Source organism: Hemiscyllium ocellatum, chromosome 19, assembly GCF_020745735.1.
Source record: "Hemiscyllium ocellatum isolate sHemOce1 chromosome 19, sHemOce1.pat.X.cur, whole genome shotgun sequence".
NCBI classification, from domain to species: Eukaryota; Metazoa; Chordata; class Chondrichthyes; order Orectolobiformes; family Hemiscylliidae; genus Hemiscyllium; species Hemiscyllium ocellatum.
Genome location: NC_083419.1, coordinates 41,976,864 through 42,004,240, shown reverse-complemented (window position 1 = coordinate 42,004,240; position 27,377 = coordinate 41,976,864). Strand labels below are relative to the sequence as shown.

Here is a 27,377-nt window from a genome sequence, read left to right as displayed (position 1 = left end):
CTTTACTATGTTTCATCATGATTCTTACATACAACATATCAAACTAATATCTTGTCTAGTCTGAGTGCCATTTCAACTGTCTGATCGTGCTTTCTTTTATATATAACACTGCCCACCAGTGAGGAGTTAGTATGATTAATTGGGGCAAGCGAAACACGCTCTTAATAGGTATTGTTGATTTACATTTATTTCAGACCTGCTCTGCTCAATTTTTAAACCAATATATTTATAAGCTTGACTCCCAGTTTTTAATCTTACTCTCATTTTCTAAATATGGAAATGTTAACGTTTGGAGTGATTCGAGAGTGTGTGTACAAGAAACTTGAGTCAGCATGGAAGTACCAGAAGCAACTGCAAAAGGATTGAAGTGCAAGATTAAAGAAGCCTTGTTACAATTGTAAAAGGCTTTGCTGAGACCTCAGTAGGTATACTCTGTGTATGTTGATTGATCTACACTCATGCATGTGAGACTTAAAGAGTTAAAAGGATTTTTCAACATAACTTTTACAGCTGGGGTAAAGACCACTGTGTATCAGCTATTTGCTTTAAAAGTCCCTTGCTTTTAGCCTTTTAAGTTTCAATTGCAACTACCTTTTCAGTCCCAAAATAACAAAGCTGGTTACTCCTTATTGGGTATAAGTTCCAATCTCTCTCCAAATTCCCTTTCTTGTATCTCACATTGTTTTACTCTCATGTTTATTGTCAGCTACCAAATACACTTCATGACTCATGATGATTTCTCCCTCTGGTTTCTTTCAAACTTTGTTCAGTAATCATTGTTTTATTGCATAATTTATTCAACCTATGACTTCTACTTTCACATTGATGATTATCTGGATTAGGTGAGTTCAGTCCCTGAGCTATATCTTTTTGATCCAAGATTACTATTAGTACCTATGTAACATTTCCCTTTGTCGGCTGCTCAGAACTATCATGTCTGATAAGTACTGGGTTGGTTAGCACAGTTGAATACATACTTCGTTTATGATACAGAGTGATGCCAACAGTGCGGATTCAATTCCTGTACCAGTTGTGGTCACCGTGAAGTCTCACCATCTCAACCTTGCCCTTTGCCCCAGGTGTGGTGACCTTCAGGTCAAACTCACCACCAGTTATCTCTTTAACGAGAGCAGCTTCTGGGACTATAGTGACTTTACCTTTACCATCATGACCTTTTACTCTATCAGAACTTTTCTATTCCAATGACCCACTCTTTTATAATCTCCACACTTCTTGATTTAAATTCTATCTCAATTGGTATTTTTGCGATGCCTTATTTCTCCCCGAATTTTCTCTTAGACATCAATCTGGGTGAAAACCAAAATTCCTGCAAGCAAAGAGTTCAAGCGTACCAAAAAGAGAGAACTGATTTAGAGTGGGAGTAACTTCAACAGCCAGGGGCTGTCTGACAGCACAGAAGGCAATTTGGGGCTTTGCCCAAAGACCAGTTGTTAGGAATTATACCCTTGAACAATCTGGAGTGAATTATTTGCAAAGAAAGCCTATTCCAGGTCAGTTTTTGACAAGCAATCTATTTGATCAGCTAGAGATTAATGCAGCATTTCATCGGTCACTGAATGACTCAGTGATGAAAGTTACCTCAGAGTGCAATGGGTTATTGATCAGATGGGACAATGGGCCGTGCAGTGGCAGTTGGAATTTAGTTTAGATAAATGTGAGGTGCTGCATTTTGGAAAGGCAAATCAAGGCCAAATTTATGCACTTAATGGTAAGGTCCTAAAGAGTGTTGCTGAACAAAGAGACCTTGGAGTGCAGGTAGATGGGATAGTGAAGGCTATGTTTGATATGCTTTCCTTTATTGGTCAATGCATTGAGTATAGGAATTAGGAGGTCATGTTGTGGCTGTACAGGACATTGGAATACTGCATGCAATTCTGGTCTCCCTCCTATAGGAAGAATGTTGTGAAACATGAAAGGGTTCAGAAAAGATTTACAAGGATGTGGCCAGGGTTGAAGGGTTTGAGCAATAGGGAGAGAATGAATAGGGTAGGGCTGGTTTCCCTGGAGTGTCAGAGGCTGAGGGGTGACCTTATAGAAGTTTATAAAATCATGAGAGTTATGGATAGGGGAAATAGCCAAGATCTTTTCCTCTAGAGGGTTTAAGGGGAGAGGGAAAAGATTTAAAAGATACCTGAGGGCCAACTTTTTCACACAGAGAGTGATGGTGTAATAGGAATGATCTACCAGAGGAAAGGGTGGAGGCTAGTACAATTACAGCATTTAAAAGGCATCTAGATGGATATATGAATAGGAAGAGATTAGAGGGATATGGGTCAAATGCCGGCAAGTAGAACTAGATTTATTTTGGACATCTGGTCGGCATTGATGAGTTGGACCAAAGGGTCTGTTTCTGTGCTGTGCATCTCAATGAGTCCTTTCCCAGAGTCCCTTGCTGAAAGGACTTTCAGTTGTGGTTTACATGACTACAGTACTCACATTTTAGCAAATGCCTCTGAACTGTCATTGGAAATTCAGTTCAGCTACATTGTTGCCTCAAGTCCAATTCTTATAGTTTCTTTGAATTTTGTTGACAAAATCTTTCTTGACCCTGATTGCACTTTATTTAAGAACGATTAAAGGTCTACTAAATGTAGAATGAAAATATCCATCTCTTGGTTCTATATCTCTTATTCTGTGCCAATTACCTTGTTAAACGCATATGCCAATGGAAAGCTTGTAATAAGGTGTAGCAGTATTCTCCTATACATTTTTAAAAACAGATTTCATACTTCTTACTAATAACTTCTACTTTTTATCAGGAATTTCAGTCTTTGACTATCGTGGTGAGACACTGATGAGAAACTCCAGGTCGACCGAATGCAATATTGTCCTGACTGAGTACACAGTAGTTTGATAAATTTGTCAGAAGTAGGTCTTAAGTTCCATGTCAGGTTTCACTTACATTTTTTCATTAAAAGTTTAGACAACAGCATAGGCTGTTGGATTACAACAAAACTGTAAAAATGGTTTATCACAGTAATTTTGTTTTCATGAAATCATAGCTGTCATTAGTTATCGATACCTTGTTATCACCATACCTGAAACAGGTTGTATTTTTAGTTTTCTTTGTGTTGATCCTTAATTTATTGAATCAACTAACCTGTTCTACGGGGAGACAGTGAGGTCTGCAGATGCTGAAGGTCAGAGTTGAGAGTGTGTTGCTGGAAAAGCACAGGTCAGGCAGCATCCGAGGAGCAGGAAAAATCGTTCCAGACTAGAACCCTTCATCAGGAACCTGTTCTACATACTGTTGAAGTCCAAAGGCTGTCTAGCACAGCACATTTAAATAAATCCTCAACTAATAAACTGAGTTGAGTTTAGGTCTGACATTCCTTGTGAACTAGTATAATTTGATTGAATTCTTGGTTATCTTCATTATTTTCATGTATCCTTTAGAAGTCCTTTCCTCACCACTTTACTCAGTAGATCATGTTACAATAGTTCAAGTCACTTGAAGCATCTGTTAACTGCTTCTGGGATTAATTTCCTTATTATCCCTGTTTCGATTCTCCTGTTGGAATAAGCGGATCTACTAAAATGCTTTCAGTTTCATTTTGCCTGCTTTTTATTTTTCCATTTTATTGACACCTGCTCCCAGTGTCTAGTTCATTTTGAAATCTAAAAATCATCAAGTTCTGTATAGTTTTGTGTCATTATAAAACATCCCACTAAATATCTAAAAAGTGTTTGTGAACAACTGGCCGATGCAGACTATTGCTCCAGCAACCGTGGTATCCAACAGTTTCCCTCCACATACTAAAACAAGGAGTTTATCCAAATGAGACATTAGCACATTCTACTAATTTCAATTCTAGTATTGATCCAGCAAACTCAAAATTGATTTTAAAATGTTTTATGTGACCTGTTAAGTTCATGAAGTATTCCTCCATGAAATGGCTATCTGTTCCCTAAATCTACCAAAGTTTCACACTACCACACATATAGTTAATAGATCAACTTTGTGAATGACACCATGAAACTCTTGACATAAGATCTACATCTTCACCAATGATCAACTGCACACATCCTGTAGACACAATACCTCTGATTTCTGTCAGTGACAACATGAAAGGCTGTTTTCTCCTAGGTAGGGACACAAGGCCTGTTCACATTTCTACTTTATTCTTTTAAGAGTCCAGTAGTTCAGACTGTCATACGGAGTACCTCAATAATTTAGACTTCCTTTCTGCCACTTGTCACAATGTTGGTTAAGATTGTAAATTCCTATTGCAAATGTTTCTTAGCTTCAAGCTTTCACAATTTTGCAACAGTTTCCTGCTACCCCATGTTCTAATCTAAAAAGCTAGTTGAAGAATCTAACTGGAGCTGAAAATGTGTTGCTAGAAAAGCGCAGCAGGTCAGGCAGCATCCAAGGAGCAGGAGATTCGATGTTTCGGGCATAAGCCCTTCTTCGGGCTTATGCCCGAAACGTCGAATCTCCTGTTCCTTGGATGCTGCCTGACCTGCTGCGCTTTTCCAGCAACACATTTTCAGCTCTGATCTCCAGCATGTGCAGACCTCACTTTCTCCTTTAAGAATCTAACTGGAGCCCTACTTTATGCATTTCATCATAGAATCATGCAACACATAAGAGGCCTTCAGTCTATCAAGCCATTCTACATCTATACCAGTCCTACTTTCTAGCACTCGGCCATAGTATTGAGTGTTCTGACATTTCAAGTTCTCATACATGTATTTTATTAAAGATTGTGAGGTTTGCTGCCTCAAACTTACCCTCTCAGGCATGGCATTCCAGATTCTCACCACCTCTGGGTGAACAATCTTTTCCTTAACTCCTTCTTTCACCTAAAGATTATGGCCCTTTGTTATTGACCCTTCAACCAAGGGGAACAGTTACTTCCTATCTACCCTTCACACCCCTCATACTCTGAAAGACCTCTGTCAGGTTCCCTCTCAGCCTACTTTGCTCTGAAGAAAACCTAACCTTATCTAGCCTCTCTTCATAGCTAAATTGCTCCATTCCAGGCAATATGCTGGAATCTTCTCTGCACCTCCTTCATTGCAATCACATCATTTGTATGGTGTGGTGACCAGAATCGCACAGAGTACTTCAGCTGTGGCCTAAGCAAAGCTTTGCACAGCTCCAACATGACCTCCCTGCTCTTATAATCTGTGCCATGATCAGCACAAGCAAGTGTTCCCAATGCCTTGTTAACTACTCTATTCACCTGTGACAGCTTATTGAGTAACAGACATTGTTAACATGCAAAAGAATGACAAACTATCTTACTATTGGCAGAATTAAAGCCTTTCTTATTAAATAGGTCTGATGGGAATGTTATAAGGTTCTTCAAAGGCTGTCTGTTTGTACCAGTTGTAAATACTGCCAGTTACATTTAAAATGCTTTATCCTTTTGTTTTGCAAATTTGATTGTGAAGGTAATGAATTGTGAGGCCTGTATTAACATATTAGCACTAACTTTATAAGGAGTGAACTGCATTCTAGAAATGTTCATTGGTTTTTATCACTTCTGCACATAATTCTATGCTCATTGCACTCTTCAGCTGGGATCGGGCTTAACAACTGATCTATCAACTCAAGACTGGGAATCCATTAGACGTTGTGGGCCATCCACAGCAGCAAAATTGTACTGTGGCACAATCTGCAAACTCATGGCCTGGTATATCCCCCACTTAACCATTACCTTCAAGCCAGGGGATCAGTGTTGGCTAATTGGAGAGAGTAATTGGGAATGCCAGGAGCAGCCCCAGACAATACCTAGAAATGGGGTATCAACCTGATGGAGCTACCAAACAGGTTTTTTTCGCATGCCAAATATAAGCAGCAAGTGAAAGAGGGAAGCAATTCCACAACCAACAAATTGGACCTATGCTCTGTGGTCCTGTCACAAGGTGGCCAGTGGTTAGCACTGCTGCCTCACAGTACCAGGGACCCAGGTTTGATTCCAGCCTCGGGCGACTGTCTGTATTGAGTTTGCTTGTCCTCCCCTTGTCTGCATGGGTTTCCTCCGGCTGCTCCAGTTTCCTCCCACAGTCCAAAGATATGCAGGTTAGGTGAATTGGCCGTGCTAAATTGCCCACAATGTTGGGTGCATTAGTCAGAAGGAAATGGGTCTGGGTAGGTTACTCTTCGGAGGGTCAATGTGGACTTGTTGGGCCGAAGGGCCTGTTTCCACTCTGTAAGGGAATCCAATCCAGTGGTGAATGATAGTGGACAATTAAACAACTTGCTGGAGGAGATGGCTCCATAAGTATCCTCATTCTCAATGATGGAAGAGCCCAGCACATCAGTGCAAAAGATAAGGCTGAAGCATTTGCAGCAATCTTCAGCTAGAAGTACTGAGTGGATGATCCATCTTGGCCTCCTCCAGTGGTCCCCAGAATTACAGATACCAGTCTTCAGCCAATTCCATTCACTCCACGTGATGTCATGGAATGGTTGGAAGCACTGGATACTGCAAAGGTTACAGAGCCTGACAACATTCCAGCAACAGTATTGAAGACTTGTGCTCCAGAACGTGCTACTCCCCTTGCCAAGCTGTTCAATACAGTTACAACACTTGAATCCACCTGACAATGAAAAAAATTGCCTTATTCCTGATGAAGGGCTTATGCTCGAAACGTCGAATTCTCTATTCCTGAGATGCTGCCTAACCTGCTGTGCTTTGACCAGCAACACATTTGCAGCTGTGATCTCCAGCATCTGCAGACCTCATTTTTTACTGTAAAGAAAGCAGGGCAAATTCAACCCGGCCAATTACTGCCCTATCTGTCTACTCTCAATCATCAGTAAAGTGATGGAAGGTGTCATCAACAGTGCTATCAAGCAGCATCTGCTCAGCAATAGCCTGCTCAATGATGCTCAATTTGGGTTCTGCCAGGGCCATTTAGCTCCTGACCTCATTAAAGCCTTAGTTTAAACATGGACAAAAGAGCTGTATTTGAGAGGTGGGGTGAGAGTGACAGCCCTTGGCATCAAGGCTGCATTTGACTGAGTGTGGCATCAAAGAGCCCTAGCAACACTGAGAAAATTAGGTATTGGGTGTAAACTCTCCAGTGGTTGGAGTCACACCTGACACATAGGAAGATGGTTATGATTGTTGGAGGTCAGTCATCTCAACTCTAGTGTATCTCTGCAGGAGTTCCTCAAGGTAGTGTCTTCGGCCCAACCATGTTCAGCTGTTTCATCAATGACCTTCCCTCCATCATAAGATTAGAAGTGGGGATGTTCATTGTGCAATAATCAATGTTCAGCACTATTTGTGATGCCTCAGATCTGAAGCAGGCCATGATCAAATGCAACAAGATCTGGGCAATATCCAGGCTTGGGCTGACAAGTAGCAAGTAACATTTGCGCCACACAAATGACGGGCAATGACCATCCCCAATAAGAGACAATCTAATCACCGCCCCATGACATCAATGGTGTTACAATCTCTGAGTTTCCCGTTATCAACATCCTTGATGTTACCATTGACCAGAAACTCAGTGGCTACAAAAGCAGGTCAGAGGCTAGGAATACTGCAGCAAGTGACTTACCTCCTGACTCTCCAAAGCCTATCCACCATCTACAAGGCACAAGTCAGGAGCGTGATACAGTACTCCCCACTTCCCTGAATGAGTGCAGTCCCAACAACGCTCAACAAGCTTGACACTCTCCAGGACAAAACAGCCCGCTTGATTGGCACTGCATCCACCCGCTCCACCACTAACGCTCGGAAGCAGCAGTGTGTACTATCTACATGATACACTGCTGAAAATTACCAAAGATCTTTAGGCAGAACCTTCCAAACCCACAGTTACTTCATTCTAGAAGGACAAGGACATGGGAACACCACCACCTGCAAGTTCCCCTCCAAGCCACTCACCACCCTGACTTGGAAATATACTGTCATTCCTTCACTGTTGCTGGGTCAAAATCCTGGAATTGCCTTCCTAAGGGCATTGTGAGTCAAAACGCAGCATATGGGCTGCAGCTGTTGAAGAAGGCAGCTCACCACCACCTTCTCAAGGGCAATACCCACATCCCAGCAGTTAGTAAAAAGGAATTACACATTACTCAGATTTCTGCTTTGGACTTGCCCAGATATAGATCATTATCCAAAGAAAAATCTTTTATATTTGGATATCATCAAATAAACATTGCATTGTTTTGTAATTCTCCTAGTGAAAAATCACATCTCCTGCCTTATTATAAACAACTCCATGAGAGACTTCTCAAGTTTTCATGAAAAATTTGCACATAATTCTAAAGTTCTGAATGTAACAATTCATAGAACAGTGAATATATCTTATGAAAAAACCTTAATAAACTCTTGTTATAAAGAGTAGCCCATACTATAGTTGTGTTCTATAACAAGCTAGTGTTTAAGGGTGCGGACGTTGCAGCTGCACCTGGATGATCATGCAGAGTCTGTGAGTAACCTCATGCAAAACACACTTGTATATATTGAATTTTGCTATTATGCAATGTATGACAAATGTTTGTGTTTGTTACAGGATCTTGACAGCAACCATTGGCAAGAAAGTCATGAATTGAATTTTGTGGGAATGTGGAGCTCTGAGGTAGGATGGGTCTCAATATAAATAGAATGGCTGGTTTGCAGATTGAAATGCCTGAGTTGATAGTAAACCAGTGATGCCAAGCATAACATATTCACAACTTTGGCCATAAGAACTTAGTAATGCATGATTTATGTTACCTTCTATGTGCCGAACCTCAGCGGAAATTGGCTGTATGCTTTTTGATGAGTTTCATGGAGGGTTTACATGGGCCCTAGCCCAATCTTCCGAAGTTTATCTCATTGCCTTTGCACATGGCCTCTGTAGTCACCCTGCTCACGTATTCCCCCATTCGCTACTGGCCATTGATGGAACCTCCCAGGATTCCTGGTTCCAGTGCTATCTTTAAAACCCAGGCACGGACACGATCAAGCCTTGGTGGTAGTAACTCTTAGCTTACCCTGCTCAGTTCATTCTATTTGCCTCAGACATGTAGACAGAGGGTAATTGGTATCCACTTTGCATTGGGGGCCCTGGAGGTCCTACTGGGTGAGGGTTTGTGCAGTTTCTGCTCATGGAGTGTCTCCTAAATGTTAGTGACCGATAGAGATCCAGAGCAGCAAATGGTGAACTGGAGTCACTAAGTAACCACCCTGACTTTCATGTTGGGAATTGTCACTGTCTAGTTTCTGTTTGCCCAATGGGAGAATGGGAATCTGCATATCAATGTGGTGACATGATGTAATACTGAGCAAGTTATTGCAGGCTAATACATGTACCAAGACTGTCACTGCTCACTACAGGAATCTTGTCTCACTGTTTAACACTTGGTTTGGAAATGGGTTTTTCTTTGCTGTCAAACGTGGGAAGCTACTCACTGCTGATCTCACTCAATTCTCCCAACTTTCTCCTCAATACCATTCAGTGCTTGGAAAGCCCCGTTTGTGAGAATATGTACAGAAAGTCCTGTATAGTTTACAGTGGTGCCTTTGCAAAATTGTGTTATTTTCTCTTGCTACCAAATAGCTGTTATTTCATAGACTTCATTCAAATGTTTTCTTTAGAACCAAGTGTGGGACCAATAACCAAGACTGTGAGCTTACCAAGTCTTTATTTGCCTTCATGACAGTACTTCAATTTTTGAAGCAAAATACTGAAAGTTCAAGCACCAACTTGGATAACATGATTTAGGACAGTTATGAAAGCAGCCTAGAAAGATTGCTGCCTGGGGTCGGAGAGTTCTGGGTGATATTTGAACTGCCATCCATGTTGCTGGGTAGGAGGATGTTAAAGAAACCGTGACATTGTTTGTGGACCGACTTGTTCTCTTCAGCCAGTATAATCAAAACAGATCAATTGGCCATGCGTTAATTAGCTACCTGTCGAGCTTCTGATCTGCACAATTCTATTTTCCATGCTAATATAAACATTTCTACAGCAATCTTTGGCTGTAATATACTTTTGAATTACCTGAGAATATGGGAAGCTACTCAATAATTTTTCCTTCCTGATGTTACAACTTGATACAGACATGGAGCACCAATCATTTATTTTGTAAAGCATATTTGATGTCATATGGCGAGGCTAAGGAAATTCAGCATGTCCATAAGGACCCTCACCAACTTTTACAAATGCGCCATACAAAGCATTCTATGTGGATGTATAACAGCTTTGTACAGCAACTGCTCTGCCCAGGACCATAAGAAACTACAGAAAGTTGTGAACATGGCCCAGACCAACACGCAAGCTAACCTTCCATTCATTGACTTTATCTACATTTCTCATTGCTGCAGAAAGGCAACCAACATCATCAAAAACCCCTCCTACCCAGTTATAATCTCTTCCAACCTCTTCCATCAAGCAGACAATAGCAAAACTCAAACACGTGTACCAGAAGTTTCAAGAACAGCTTCTTCCTCACTGTTAATAGACTTCTGAATGGACCTCTCAAATTTCAAATCTGATGTTGATCATGCTTTTAGTGCACCTTGTTTGCAGCGATAACTTACTATTCCTCACTCTGTTCAATCACCTTTCTAAGGAATGATCTGCCTCTACTGCATGCAAAACAAACTTTTCACTGTAGTTCGGTACGTGTGACAATAAGAAATGAAATCAAAAAAGATATATAATTGTTATGATCAATGACTCAAGATAGATTGACTAAAATTGTCACGACAGTGTCACAGCGAACATATTGATACCATAATTGAAATAAATCAATTCAACTCACGACATTCCTGACACCATTGTATCAGATAATGGGCCACAGCTTGCAAATATGCAATTTAGAGGATTTGCCAAGGAATGTGGGTTAATTCATAAAGCATGTTCACCTCATTATCCACAAGTATATGGTAAAGAGGAACAAGATGTTGGAAACATAAACAACTTTTCAAGAAGATTGTTGGAATATTGCGTGCAATTCTGGTCTTCCTATCGGAAAGTAGTTGTAAAACTTGAAAGGTTTCAGAAAACATTTACAAGGATGTTGCCAGGGTTGGAGGATTTGAGCTATAGATGGAGGTTGAATGTGCTAGGGCTGTTTTCCCTGGAGCAACAGAGGCTGAGGGGTGACCTTATAGAGGTTTATAAAATCATGAGGGGCATGGATATGATAAATAGACAAAGTCTTTTCCCTGGGGTGGGAGAGTCCAAAACTAGAGGGCATAGGTTTATGTAAGAGGGGAAAAATATAAAAGAGACCTAAGGGGCAACTTTTTCACATAGACAGTGGTACGTGTATGGAATGAGCTGCCAGAGGAAGTGTTGGAGGCAAATACAATTGCAACATTTAAAAGGCATCTGGGTGGGTATATGAATAGGGAGGGTTTGGAGGGAGATGGGCCAGGTGCTGGCAGGTGGGACTAGATTGAATTGGGACATCTGATCAGCATGGATGAGTTGGATTGAAGGGTCTGTTTCCATGCTGCACATCTCTATGACTCTAAGACTGTATGACTCTAAGATAAAATTAGTTTGGCTCGATTGAGTCATAGACCATCACCATTGAAAAACTGTTAATCGTCAGAATTATGAAGTTTATGAAAAGATCAAACTTCATATTACATTGGAAGACCAAGATAAATTGTGAAAATGGGATGAAATCCGAAGAGAGAAGCCACTTAATCAAGTTAATGAGCAGGTTACTGCAGGCTATTAGCCTGTATTAAGTAAGGGTGTTGTCAGTTCTTTAGCCAGGAGAAAGTCTGAGACCCACAACAAGAGTAATTGTTGCTGAGAGAATGGAATAACAAAGATTGTATTTAAGAAACATCTCAATGTATTAGCAGAAAATATTTAACAGTCTTCATACGCTTGAATAGAAAACTAATAAAACATGGATATATTACTTTAATCCTAAAGAAAACACAAAACCCACTGAAAACTTTACACTTACCCAAGGAGCTCACACTAAAGTGTAAATAGTGGAAACAAAGACTGGGAGAGGAGATATGGAGTAATATTTTATTAGCATAATCATAATAATCATGACTTAATATGACAAAAGAGCTGAAAATCTAATGAAGAAGGTGCTTTGAGCTTGTATAAATTCTTAATGTATATGTGACAACTACCAGGCAAGTCCAGCATGTGATCAGTGAACTGTAGATTAATATAGTTTGTGTAGTCCCTTTTAATTTGTAATGATGTAAACTAAAGTAGAGGCAGACTTGTGTTTAAGCAAGAGAGAAGGCAACAGCCCAGTGGTATTATCTTTGGACTGTCAGTCCAGATACCCAGGTAGTGTTCTGGAGACCCAGTTCGAATCCTGCCATCGATGATGGTGGAATTTGAATTCAATAAAAATCTGCGATTAAAAAATCTAATGATGACCACAAATCCATTGTCAATTGTCAGAAAAACCCGTCTGGATCAGGACATTGGTTAGCCACTGTTGGAATATTGCGGGCAGTTCTGGTCTCCTTCCTATTGGAAAGACATTGTGAAACTTGCAAGGATTTAGAAAAGATTTACAAGGATGTTGCCTGGGTTGGAGGATTTGAGCTATAGGGAGAGGCTGAACAGGCTGGGGCTGTTTTCCGTGGAGGGGCAGAGGCTGAGGGGTGACCTTATAGAGCTTTACAAAATTATGGGCGACATGGTGGCACAGTGGTTAGCACTGTTGCCTCACAGCACCAGAGACGTGGGTTCAGTTCCCGCCTCAGGCGACTCTCTGTGTGGAGTTTGCACATTCTCCCCGTGTCTGTATGGGTTTCCTCCAGGTGCTCTGGTTTCCTCCCACAATCCAAAAATGTGCGGGTCATTGGCCATGCTAAATTGCCTGTAGTGTTAGGTGAAGGGGTAAATGTAGGGGAATGGGTCTGGGTGGGTTGCACTTCAGCGGGTCAGCGTGGACTTGTTGGGCCGAAGGGCCTGCTTCCACACTGTAAGTAATCTAGAATTTTAGTAATCTAAAATTATGAGGGGCATGGATAGGGTAAATAGGCAAAGTCTTTTCCCTGGGGTAGGGGAGTCCAGAACTAGAGACATAGGTTTAGGGTGAGAGGGGAAAGATATAAAAAAGACCTAAGGGGCAACTTTTTCACACAGAGGGTAGTACGTGTATGGAATGAGCTGCCAGAGGAAGTGGTGGAGGCTGGTACAATTGCAACATTTAAGAGGCATTTGGATGGGTATATAAATAGGAAGGGTTTGGAGGGATATAGGCCGGCTACTGGCAGGTGGGACGAGATTGGGTTGGTATATCTGGTCGGCATGGACGGGTTGGACCGAAGGGTCTGTTTCCGTGCTGTACATCTCTATGACTCTATGACAGGTTGAGTAGAACTGGGCCTGTACTCACTGGAATTTAGGAGAATGAGAGGTGATTTTATTGAAAAATAGATTCTTTCAGAAACTGACTAGGTGGATGCAGAAAGATTGTTTCCTGTTGTGAGAGAGTTGAGGACCTATGGATGTAATTTGAGAGGAAGAGCTCTCGCTTTTAAGACAGAAAGAGAAGGAATAGAAAAAGTAGTGCATCTCAGGAATTCTTTACAATTGAGGGCTGTTAAGGCTGAGTTGTTAAATATATTCAATGCTAAGATGGCTGGATTTTTACTCAGGAAGAGAATGAAGAATCATAGGAAAAAGGCAGGAAATTGGGGTTGAAGATTATCAAACCAGCCATGATCTGATTGCATGTTGGGGCATACTCGATTGACTGAGTGGATGTTTACACTTCTGTGTCTTATCATTTACATGGAACTTAAGAGCTAGTTACGTTACATCAGAATTCCATGAAAGCTGTTTGTACAACCTTCAGAATGTATTGAAGAGTACAGATCCTGCTGAGTTGCAATGCTTAGTACTGAAATGGAATCAAAGTAATAAACACAGACTGAAATGGTTAGCTCCTCCTAGGATCAATCTTTTAAAATTCTGATGGGTGGAGCTTATCACAAGATCTTGGTTGACGTGTAGACTATGTATAATTTTGAATAAAGAGGAGACATTGAATAAGCTGTCAGTACTAAAGTTGATAATGTATCAAGACTAGGTGAGGTGTATCCAAGATTATTAAAGGAAGTGGGAGGGGAAATTGCAGATGCACTGACATTAATCTTTCAATCTTCCCTGGAATCTAGGGTAGCGCCAAAGGACTGGAGAATTGCAAACATTAAGCTTGTAAAGAAAACCCCAACAATTACAGATCTTTTACTTTAATAAAATGAGAAAATGGGGTTACTTCGGAAGAGCTAGCATGAATTTGTTAAGGGAAAACCCATGGCCAACTAACTTGCTGTTGTTCTTGAAGAGGTAATAGAGAGGATTCCTGAAGTCAAGGCTGTTGATGTGGTCCACATGGACTTAGACTATAAGACACAGGATCAGAAATTAGGCCATTCAGCCCATTGAGTCTGCTCCACCATTCAATAATAGCTGATAAGTTTCTTAACCCCATTCTCCTGCTTTCTCGCCTTAACCCTTGATCCCCTTGATAATCAAGAACCTATCTATCTCCATCTTTGAATATACTCAGTGACCTAACCTCCACAACCTTCTGTGGTAGTGAATTCCATAGGTTCACTACTCTCTGCCTGAAGAAGTTTCTCATTACTTCCATTTTAAAAGGTCTTCCCTTTACTCTAAGGCTGTGTCCTCGGGTCCTAGTCTCTCCTACTACTGGAAACATCTTCTCAATATCTCCTCTGTCCAGGTCATTTAACTAGATCCATCCTAATTCTTCTAAACTCCATTAAGTATAGACCCAGCGTCCTCAAACATTCCTCATATGTTAAGCTTTTCATTCCTGGGACCATTCTCATGAACGTCCTCTGGACACACTCCAGGGCCAGTACATCCTTCCTGAGATCTGGAGCCCAAAACTGCACACAATACTCCAGACTTCTGGAAAGTATTTGGGCCATACCATACAATACTGTTGCATAAAAAGTTATAGTTCATGGAGTAAAAGGGTCAGTAGTAACATGCATAAAAATTTGGCTGAGGAATAGGAAACAGAGAGTGATGGTTAACGGGTATTTTTTGAGCTGTACAAAGGGTTGTGTTGTTCTCTAGGGATCGGTGTTGGGACCTTTGCTTCTGCTTATATACGTAATTGAACTAGAACTTGGTGTATGGAAAACAGTTTAAAAGTTTGTTTGGGACTTGGGACCATTGTAATCTGTAAAAAGGATAGTGTCAATCTTCAAGAGGGTGTAAACAAGTTGATGGAGAAGGTAGACAGGTGGCAGATAAAAGTCAATGCAGACTGGTTTGAGATGATGCATTTTCTTATAAAGCATGTGGAGAAATAGTATAAAATAATGAATACTATTCTAGAAGGAATATAAAACCACAGAGACCTGAGTGTTTCTGTGCATTAGTCATTAAAATTGGCAGTACAGGAAGAGAGAATTGTTACTAAGCACACGGTATTCTAGCTTTCCTTAGTAGAGACATAGAGTACATAAACAAAATGGCTCTGCTGAATATCTAGAGAACACGAGCTAGACCCCAGCTGGAGTATTGTGTTCAGGTTTGGGTGCTCCACTTTATTAGAGGGGGTACAGAACCAGTTTATAAAAATGATTCAAATATGAGAAGCTTCAATTACAAGAATAGATTATAGAAGCTGGGACTGTTTTCCTTGGGGAGGAGAAGCATGGAAGAAAATTTGGTAAAAGTTTTCAAAATCATGACTGACCTGGACAGAATAGAAGTTGAGAAACTGTTCCCTCCCATAAAATGATCACGAACCAGGGGACACAGCTTTAAATTGTTTTGAAAAAGAAGTAAATGTGAGGTTAGAAAATCTTTCACACAACAAATAGTTAGGGTAGGGAATGCTCTGTCTGGAAGTCTGCTTGAAAATGACTTCTAATTGAGGCATTCAAGAGAGGAGTTGATGATTATTTAAATAGAAACAATGTGTAGGGGTATAGGGAAAGGCAGGAGGTTGGCAATAAGTCAAAATGCTCAGCAGGCTGATGCAGACACAGTGATTCCTCTGCACCATAACAATTCTGTGATAAACTGCTTTAGAAAGAATTCCCATGTCTTCCAGAAGGTGAAAAGTGCTATCGAATTACGAGTTAATGTTTCATTTTCCCCCTTGTCTCTTCAACTAACAGCTGTTCGGCGCTGTGTCAGAAATGGGCTGAACTCTACAGTAGAATTTAGTTTTACTGCTCTTGTAACATTCCTGCTGTGCTAAAGCAATAACTTACTATATAGCTCCTGTAAGATCTAACGCAACATTTGAGTAAAAATTTCACCAAACTTTATTTTCCAGGAATAACAGTTGTGCATTATGGTTCTATAGAAAATTTAGCAATTTGACTTAAGCATTTATTTCACCATTTAGTTTTGCCCAGCGGTTTCAATGTTGTTAACAAAGCAGCTGTTAACAAAACTCAGTAGTAAAACTTTCTGCTAATGGGGGAAATATCCTATGCAAAGCCTATTTTAAATAGCATGTGAAATTATAATACAATTTAGTCGGTCCTTTTGATTGAATTTATGAAGAAGATACATACTTCAGATGATGAAAATAGCAAGTGCAAGAGTTTTATATAATTACACTTTATTTCAGTGGTGTGTGAATGCCCACTATGTTAACTGAATATATTTGTTCTATGTAGTGTATAAATTACATGATCTTTGAAGAAACACAAAATTTAATGCAGTGAAGCTTTGAAAACTAGATTGCCTCTGCCTCTGCCTGAGAATACTTGGCAGCTGTATTGGAAATTACTACTCGTCAGATTTCAGTATGATACTGTTTATGTGTTTCAACGAAAAGTGAAGGGGTGGGAATAGCTGTTGGCCATGGAAGGCTGTTGCTGATTTTGTTAATTTCCTTTTATTTAGCTCTTTGAAAAGTTTCACACTGATTTGCTGATAATTCCCTTGGGGTTTTCACAAAGTGAGAGAATTCAGCTGGGGTCCATTACTGTTGTTTGTCAATGTAAAGTTGTTTACAATGGATGTGAGTGGAATGATGCAAAAATGTATGTAGAATAATCCAACACTAAATAAGCAATTCATGACAGGTTCTGGCAGTTGAAGCTCCATAATAAAACATGTAAGAAGTGGAAACTGTGAGGTCAGCCCAGGTTTCTTGGAAAAGTTAAGCGTTGAAACACTGCAATTTGTTTGTGAGCACTGAAATAGTGCGAGGGCATTCTTCTAGATCTATTCTAATTAAAGAATAGGAATAAGTCACTTTACCTTGCTGCCAAGGTGTCATTCTTCCAAAATGTATGAACAGCCAATGCATTTTTTCTATCCCTTTCCAAAATTGTATTTTCTCTCCCACTCTCTGAACTCCACCCCTTTCTGTCCATCCCCTTTCTCTCAGAGTGAACTCATGTAGCTAGGTAATCTTGTCCTAGCTTGTGCAGACAGCCAAATGCGAGCAGCCAGAGGTGACCTTTCTAAGATCTTCCACTTTTCTTGTGATTGCTTGCCTCTGATACAGAGCTCTGCACATTCTTTCAAATTAAAATCTGGCATTGATGTGCTGTGGATTAATCAGTTGATATTAGTGACAATACTATGAGCTTCTAACAGATTTCAGTATACTAGAATCTGGTGTAAATAGCCAAAGTATTCAAAAGTTTTGAATATCTAAGTAAAATAGATTATTTTGTAACTAGTGTGCATTGGCAGGCAGCACTTTTCCCACCCCATTAAGTGAAACCTCATACAGGGCAAAATGTGTGTGTGTGTTGGAACTTTTAAGACATAAATCAAAAGATCTGGAAGTACTTAGCAGAAAATGCAAAACCTTTCATAACAACAACAAGGAAAAATGAAATAAGATTGAACACTGAAGAAGAGTTGTGGTGAGGTATTTAAATTTAAGGAGATAATAGGGAGTGTTTAAAAAATATTGCTCCATAGGCACATGATTAGGCGAAGATATTCCTTCTGTGTTGAGATTTGTCTCATAATTTTAGAATGTTCACAAAATTCGAAGGCACCCATTTCAATGGTCAACAACGTGAGAAGGCCTAAAGTAGGATCCTCAGTTTGCTACAATTTCTGACTGGATATCCCAAATGGTTAAGCTGCTGGATGAGGAGGGATAAACTTCTTTATTCACCCATTCCCTTCAGTTGGTCACGATTAGGATAATTTAAAGAGAAGGTCATTTTGCAAGGTCAAATGTGAGACAAACATATACGGTAAATGGCAGGGCCCTTGGGAGCATTGATACACAAAGTGTTCTTGGAATGCAAATGCATAATTCCCCAAAAGTGGCAACACAAGTGAATGCTCTGGTAAAGAGGGCATGCAGCATGCTTGCCTTCATCGTTTGGGGCACTGAGTATAAAATTGGCATGTACAGCTGTATGAAACTTCAGTGAGGCCACATTCAGAGTATTGTATGCAATTCTGTTTGCCACACTATAATAGTGATGTAGAGGCTTTAGAGAGGGTGGAAAAGAGTTTTAACCAGGGTGTTGCCTGGTTTGGAATGTATTAGATATAAGGAGAGGTTGGACAAACTTGGATTATTTGTTGGACTGTAACCAACCGAGAGGTAACCTGATAAAAGTATACAAAATCATGAGATTCATGAATTGGGTGGGTTGTAGGAGTCTTTATCCCAGGATGTAAATGTCAAATACAAGAGGGCATAGATTTAAGGTGAGAGGGGAAAAGTTCAAAAGGGATGTGTGAGGAAAGTTTTTTACTCAAAGGGTGGTAGGGTCCTGGGAACATGCTGCCAGGGGAGGTGGTAGAAGTAAATACATAAAAAAAGGTTTAGGAAGCATTTAGACAGACATGTGAACAGGCAAAGAATAGAGGAATATGGACCACGTGCAGGAAGATGGGATTAGTTTAGAATGGCATCAAGGTGGCACAGACATAGCAGGCTGAAGGGCCTGTTCCTGTACTGTACTGTTTTATGTTTTGACTTCTATGTCCATAAATATTTCAAAGTTATGATCTGTGGTTATGACAAAAGTTTCACAGTGATGGCAGATTTTAAATTTTGAACACTAATATAGACTTGTTGAATAAAGCATATTAATATAAGAGAGAATTGTCAGTTTTGGAAGCATTAGTTGAAGATAGTAATCAATGGCTCTGCTCAATGTTAACCATTGCTCTCTTTTAACATTTTGTGACTACCTGTGGGACACTCCATTATTTGAATAGAATCAGTTAGTCTGTCAGCCATTTGACCTTCCATACTTGTGATGGTTGTATGATAGAACTGTACAATTTATTCCCACACCCCAACCTTTATGCAAAGTTGCCTCGTAAAGATTCCTGTGGGATCTCATAACTCCGATATCTTCAGAATCTGATATCCTTTCACTCAGTCTATTCCAGATCTTAACAGTATAGCCTCAATTTTGACCACATCAATAAGGTCTACCCTTAACCTTCTCTAAAGAGAACAGTCCCAGCTTCTCCCAATCAATCCAGATTCCTTAACCCCTCATTGCTTGTGTAACCCTGGCAACCCTCCCATGTACCCTCTCCAGGTCTTTGACATTCTTGCTGTGTTTGTTATAGTTCAACTGAGGCCGAACCACAGATTTTTAAAACTTCAGTATGGCTTCCTTGTTTTTATGTTCAGTGCCTCAATTCACAAAAGCGGGTCCACATTATGTTCTAAGAACTTTTTTTTAACTTTTGTCCTGACACCTTTAAAGATTTTCTGCACATACGCCCCAGGTCTTTCTGATCTTGCACCTGCCACGTTAGCAGAGTAGGATGATTTAAATGAGGCTGCTTCACCATGTTGTTCACATTAGCACATTAAATCGCATCTGCCAGGCCGTTTCATGAGTCTGTGTTTACCTGAGGTCTGTTGGTATTCTGTTTGTTATTCGTTGCATTGCCTGGAAACCTTGGCATGATACCCTCTGCTCAAATTTATTATTGACTGTATTTTCATAGATTGATGTCCATACTTTGTTAATTGAGATTTCTTCACCCCATCTTCCATCTTTTCCCCACATGCCTTTTCCTTCTTTTCATCCCTGGCTAGGTTTCCAGACAAAATAATATTGTAGCAGGTGTACTTTGGAATCTGATATTTAAAAAAATTCAAATCGCTGTTAAAATATACAGTAAGCAAAAACTTACTTTGGGCTTTTGTTCTGATCCTACACTAACTTGTTCTGGGGAGTCCTTCCTTTGCTTCCCCAGTTTCAGATGGAGAGATGGGGTAGAATGGGGTTGTTTTCCTTGGAGCAGAGGAGACTGAGAGGGACATGCTGACGATGTATAAACAGCTCGTTAAAACGCTCATCCCCTTCTAAAGGTAAATCATCATAGTCCCAGAGGAATCTCAGGGCTGCTGTCTCCTTAAAGAGGGAGAGAGAGAGACATGATCGGTGGTGGGTTTGACCTGAGGGTCACCACGCCTCAGGCAAGGGGGTGAGATTGAAAAGGCAAGACCTCGATGGTAACCTCTGATGCAACAGGAATTGACATGCTGTTGATGTTGCTTTGTAAACCAAACAGATTCCTGAAGAAGGGCTTATGCCCGAAATGTCGATTCTCCTGCTCCTCGGATGCTGCCTGGCCTGCTGCGCATTTCCAGCACCACACTTATCAACTCTATAAACCAACCTTCCAACCAACTGAGCTAGCCCTGAACCCCCTCCCCACCGGCCAAACCAACTTTCTAAATTCGCCCTTGCATGCAGCAAGACACCTGTCCCACTAGAATGTTGAAGTAATGCTGCAAGGTCTGAAAAACCATCTCTCAGGTGGAAAGCAAAATGCTTGCAACCGCTGCAGTCTAGGGCAGGCACAAGAACATCCCCTTGTCCTCTTTTGAAGGCCTCCCTGATGTTCAGGCCACAGTTTATACCTAGGCAGGCTGTTATCACACCGCTGTGTGTGTGGGAGCTTGCTATGCGCAAATTGGCTGCTGCATTTCCCTGCTTTATAACAGTTGCTGCGTCGCACTTGGTGACTATGAAGTGCATTGAAAACATCCTGAGCTTGTGTGAGATGCTATAAAAGCACAGGTTTTGTCTTTTTTTTGGTCCTGGTTGCATGCGCGCGTGTGTGTTCTTCAGTGTTAACAAGCGAATGAACTGGTAGGCAAGGCGGTACATGGTGAAACACTCCCCACCCTCTACCAGAGCAATTGAGTGAATGTTGTAATTCAGTTGAGCATCCAACTTTGCATTAACCTTCCAGCTTCAAGTTTCCTGACACATGCTGTGCCAGACGTTGGCTCTCTTTCGCGCTGTCCGCTTCTTAGCTCCAGCGTCTGCGTTGGACTGAAAAATGCCAGGCGGTCCGTGTCCACTTCAACAGAGAGAATCTTGTCTTTTAAAAGAAAAGCACACTATCTAAATGGTGAGAGGGTGCTGATCTTGGAGATGCGGGGGGATCTGGGTATCCTAGTGCACGATCGCAGGTCAGTCTGCAGCCACAGCAAGCAATCAGGCAAACGAATATGATGTGATGTTTTATTGTGATAGGCGTTGAATGCAAGAGTAAGAAGGTTATGCTTCAGTAATGCAGGGGCATTAGTGAGACCATGTCTGGAGCACTGTGTATAGGAAGAACTAGCCATTTGGATGCAGAACTGGCTCAAAGGCAGAAGACAGAGGGTGGTGGTGGAGGGTTGCTATCAGACTGGAGGCCTGTGACCAGTGGAGTACCACAAGGATCTGTGCTGGGTCCTCCACCTTTTGTCATTTATGTAAATGATTTGGACGTGAGCATAAGAGGTACAGTTAGTAAGTTTGCAAATGACACTGAAATTGGAGGTATAGTGGACAGCGAAGAGGGCTACCTCAGATTACAACAGGATCTTGACCAGATGGGCCAATGGGCTAAGAAGTGGCAGATGGAGTTTAATTTAGATAATGTGAGGTGCTGCATTTTGGGAAAGCAAATCTTAGCAGGACTTATACACTTAATGGTAAGGTCCTAGGGAGTGTTGCTGAACAAAGAGATCTTAGAGTGCAGGTTCATAGCTCCTTGAAAGTGGAGTCGCAGGTAGATACAATAGTGAAGAAGGCATTTGGTATGCTTTCCTTTATTGGTCAGAGTATTGAGTACAGGAGTTGGGAGGTCATGTTGCGGCTGTACAGGACATTGGTTAGGCCACTGTTGGAATGTTGCGTGCAGTTCTGGTCTCCTTCCTATCGGAAGGATGTTGTGAAATTTGAAAGGGTTCAGAAAAGGTTTACAAGGATGTTGCCAGGGTTGGAGGATTTGAGTTATAGGGAGAGGCTGAATAGGCTGGGGCTGTTTTCCCTGGAACGTCGGAGGCTGAGGGGTGACCTTATAGAGGTTTACAAAAGTATGAGGGGCATGGATAGGATAAATAGGCAAAGTCTTTTCCCTGGGGTCAGGGAGTCCAGAACTAAAGGGCATAGGCTTAGGATGAGAGGGGAAAGATATAAAAGCGACCTACGGGGCAACTTTTTCACACAGAGGGTGGTACGTGTATGGAATGAGCTGCCAGAGGAAGTAGTGGAGGCTGGTACAATTGCAGCATTTAAGAGGCATTTGGATGAGTATATGAATAGGAAGGGTTTGGAGAGATATGGATAAAGTGCTGGCAGGTGGGACTAGATTTGTTTGGGATATCTGGTGGGCATGGACGGGTTAGACCGAAGGGTCTGTTTCCATGCTGTACATTTCTATGACTCTATCTGGTTAGAGTTATACTTGACACATACTAAGATGGTTGTGGTTGTTGGAGGTTAGTCATCTCGGCTCCAGGACATCTCTGTAGGAGTTGCTCAAGGTAGTGTCCTAGGCCCAACCATCTTTAGCTGCTTCATCAATGACCTTCTGTTCATCATAAGGCCAGAAGTAGGGATGTTCGCTGATGATTGCACAATGTTCAGGAACATTCTTGACTCCTCAGATGCTGAAGCAGTCTGAGTCCAATTGCAACAAGATCTGGGCAATATCCAGGCTTGCACTGACAAGTGACAAGTAACATTCACACCACAAAAATACCAGGCTATGACCATCACCAATAAGAGACAAACTAACCACTGCCCCTTGACATTCAATGGTGTTACCATCACTGAATCCCCCAAGATCAACATCTTTAGAGTTATATTGATCAGAAACTCAAATAGATTCACCACATAAACACAGTGGCTACAAGAGCAGGTCAGAGGCTAGGAATACTGCAGTGAATAACTCTCCTTATGACTCTCAAAAGCATGTCCACCATCTGCAAGGAGCAAATCAAGAGTGTGATGGAATACTGCGTATTTGCCTGGATGGGTGCAGCCCCAGCAACACTCAAGAGGCTTGATACCATTCAGGACAAATCAGGCCACTTGAATGGCACTGCACTGCCTGCACCACTGGCGCTCAGTCGCAGCAGTGTGTACTATCTAAAAATTCACTAACGATCCTCACACAGAACCTTCCAAACCTATGATTGCTTCCATCTGGAAGGACAAGGACAGCAAATATACGGGAGCATCACTACCTTGAAGTTCCCCTCCAAGCCGCTCACCATCCTGACTTGGAAATATATCACCGTTCCTTCACTGTTGCTGGGTCAAAATCCTGGAATTCTCTCCCACATAGCATTATGGGTCAACCCACAGCAGGTGGACTGCAGCCAAACAGACCCTTCGGTCCAACCCATGCAAGAAGGCAGTTCACCACCAGCTTCTCAAGTACAACTAGGGACGGGCAATAAATGCTGGCCAGCCAGCGACACCCACATCCCATAGAATGAACAATAAAAGAAATCCCATATCCAGATTTACATCTACCAAAGAGCTTATGCCCGAAATGTCAGTTCACCTGCTCCTCGGCTGCTGCCTGACCTGCTGTGCTTTTCCAGCAATGCACTTTTTGACTCTGAACTCCAGCGTCTGTAGTTTTCACTTTCTCCTTTCTGATGACTCCACTGAGTTGAAGAATACTTTGCAAGACAGATCATAGGTATAAATTCATTGAGTTATTTTGTTCTGCATATTGATAAGCAATGTTTTATTCACTAACAGGTATTGGAATTCTGATTATATTTTTGGGGAATTTCCAGGATGCTCAATGTGAGCAGTAGAGATGTTCATGAGTACCTTTATAAGAAAAATCAAGAAACATAGAATCCCTACAGTGTGGAAGCAGGCCCATCAAATTCACACCAACCCTCTGAAGAGCATCCCTCCCAGACCTACCCCATCCTTATAATAGCTAACTCACTTAGTCTGCATATCCCTGGACACTATAGGCAATCTAGCATGGTCAATCTACCTAAACTGCACATCTTTAGAGTGTAGGAGGAAACCAGAGCACCTAGCTGAAACACATGTAGACATGGGGAGAATGTGCAAACTCCACACAGAGTTACCCAAAGCTGGAATTGAACGTGGGTCCCTGGTGCTGTGAGGCAGCAGTACTAACCACTGAGCCACCATGCCACCCAAGACCATTGCATAGGCTAGGTTCCTGGTAATAGATATTATTTCCCATTTTAACCCAGCAGCTCTGACTTTATTTGCTTTCTGTCAATCACTGGTCCCGCCCCCTCTAAGCACATCTCATCCACAAGCTGCACCACATGCTGTCAAAAACTACTTCATAAAGATCTACTCAGCTAACTTGCTTTCCACATCCCCAGCTCAATGATCACAGCAGGTCTTAAACTATCAACTAAAAATTCTGACCATCTCTTCCCTTGTCACCACAAAACCCCTATAATTGACTGCCCCATTTTCAATTTGCCTTCTTTTAAAGGTGGTTGCTGTTTGACTCTATGATGTTCTCTCAGGATTGTTGTTCAAGCCTATCCAAGTTTCAGGCGCCTTCAGTATCTGAATGGCTCTCCTGAATGTATACTACTTCGGTCAAGTTAATGAGAACATAGGAACATTCTACTCTGCACTAATCTGTACATTTAATTTGTCTCTTTTATGCAGTTCATGGGACAAGCAAATTTGCACATATTTGAAGACTGGTGTGGCGGTTCTGTTGATCAGCTCAGGAAAAATATTCATTTCCCTCTCTTTCCACATGTGAGTATCTACTGTACCTAAGCCAGTATGAAAATGTTGGGAGCAATACTTGTATTTGCAATCAGATGGAATTATTGGAATCCTTTCAAATTATTTGTTGTTTGCTGCAACTTCCCTTTTGACACTTTGTTGATACCAGTAACGTCTTAAATCTCGAACCAGTGGTCTTGAATCACTTGTAAGGATAAGAAACATTTTCAGAATCACTATGTCACATCAAAGGATACTGAAGTCATTTTGTATCAATGCAGAAAAAAAGCTTTTATGCAGGTAAGGATTATATCAATATCCAACAACATCCCATTTACTTGGATGAATGCAGCCCAACAACATAAATGATGGGCGACTTCTCCAGGTCAAAGCAATGTTCTTGATCAACAGCCTAATCACCGCTACACTGTTTCTGGGATTCAACCCTAAATTCATTTCTGGCAATTCTCTTCCAATGTGGGATTAGGGTGCAGGTATCCCCTCTGTAGTTAGCCCTCCCACCTTTTGACCACTCCATTCAGAGTGTGGTCAACTTGAGGAACTGCAGCCCGAGTAATGTTTGTGGAGTCAAGTCCCTTCTGTGTGTAAATATAGTTCACAACACCATATTATAATACACTCCAGCATATTCATTCTCTGAAACGTGAGATAGAATCCCTACGGTTTCTAGAAACAGGCCATATGGCCAAGCAAGTCCATACCAGCCTACTCCAAAGAACATCCCACGCAGACCCTTTCCCTACAACCCTGAATTTCCCACAGCTAATTCATCAAGCCTGCACACTACAGGCAATTTAATATGATCAGTCCACCTAACCTGCCCATTGGACTGTGGGAAGAAACTGGAGAACCCAGCGGAAACCCATACAGACAAGAAAGAACATACAAAATCCATGCAGAAAATTGCTTGAGGCTGGAATCAAACCCAGGACCCTGGTGCTATGAGGTAGCAGTGCTAGCTACTAAGCCACCAGGCCACCCTCAATCCTAGAAAGAATATTATGCCACTTAAACAACAAAACTTGCTGCTAAACCTTTCTTTATTTGACAGTATGAACTTTATGAAGTAGCATAACATTTCAATAAAAAAGTTAATTCAAAGTGGTGAAAAGATTATTTGTTCATTCAAAGCATAGCTAAAACTTACCAAAGTTTTGTATCTGACTTTTTAAGCAATTCCAAAGTATGCATCTCTACAGTTTGGTCTGGAACATATTCCAGGCATTTATTACCTATTATAGGAGATTTGATTTCTGATACCTGATTTCAATTTTCATACTAAAGATAGGAAAATTTCATTTTGCAGAATGATAGAATAATTACAGCACTGAAGATGACTATTCGGCACATCTTGTCCCTGCCAGCTCTCTGGAAGAACAACATTCCTCTTCCATCTCCACCACAATTTCCTAGTAGTTTTGCAATTTTCTTTGCTTTAGGTTTGATCCACTATTCCTTTGAAGATCTGAACTGAATGTGCTACAGTCACTTGATTGAGTGGCCTCTCTTCCTATGTAACCAAGAGTGTGGGTGAAAAAGAATAAAGCAAGAAAAATTAACAAACTGAACATCGAAACCGTCTAAATAGGTGTTTGTTTGGGATGGTGAGGAGAATACTAATCCTTTGGAAATGCAAACACTTTTTTCTTGCCTTGAATTGCTTGCCTGTATTAATTCTAGGTTGACAATTGAGGAAATTAAGTCAAGATTGATTGAATTCATAGTTATTGTCCTTTCAGTACATAGAGAAATGTGGAAGTATTTAGTGCAGTATAGATCTAGCTGTCATTTGACAAGTACTATGCTGGCAATACTGACTCACACAGACCACTTTACCTGATTAATATTGCATTCTTGTAAACACCAAAAGAGGACTAATCTTCTACAGTTGTAAATGGGAAGAAATTAAAATGAGTTTGATTTGGTTACTGATCTCACTGAATTTAATAATATTGTTATAGACACGGACTGTGGTCAAGAAGTTGGCGGTGGCACCAAGCTGGACCAACTATGGGCTCAGAATATTCGGCTATATCCATCCCTATGCAGATGGTGAGTCAGTTTCTCTTTCTAGCTTTGTTACTTCTCAACTTATCATCATCATCATAACAACTTCATTTCCTGAATTCAGCATTAATTGAACATTATATGTGAACTGCTTGCAAGGGACAAGGCGTGAATTGCTTTTAAATGAAAGAAAGCAGGTGGACCAGTTTGTTCTACCTTTAATCCAGGCACCATAACAATTATTTGATTCTGTAATATTGTGCTTCTTAACTGTCACATTAACAATGCAGCAAGAACACCCTGCTGTAAGATGGTCTGCTTGTGGTAACTTTGTGCGTCCATTCTGAGTGTCACAACAACACAAAGCTCTTAACTTGTAGGTATTGAAATCTAACCTGTAAGGCAAGTGTTGCTTGGAACCAGAGCAGTTGTGGAAAG

General features: G+C 41.1%; 1 protein-coding gene across 4 annotated transcripts in view; it reads left to right on the top strand.

Moving 5' to 3' along the window:
- The window catches only part of b4galnt3b (beta-1,4-N-acetyl-galactosaminyl transferase 3b), a 193,256-nt gene that overhangs the window by 93,798 nt on the left and 72,081 nt on the right, over positions 1-27,377 (top strand). For 2 of the 4 annotated variants that reach the window (XM_060839850.1, XM_060839851.1), the window contains exons 3-5: positions 8,503-8,568; positions 24,846-24,941; positions 26,894-26,984. In XM_060839850.1, the coding sequence (XP_060695833.1) occupies positions 8,503-8,568; positions 24,846-24,941; positions 26,894-26,984 (253 nt within the window). Of the gene's footprint in view, positions 1-8,502; positions 8,569-10,551; positions 10,596-24,845; positions 24,942-26,893; positions 26,985-27,377 lie in introns of those variants that run through there. The other 2 variants (XM_060839852.1, XM_060839853.1) reach the window with 2 other exon arrangements.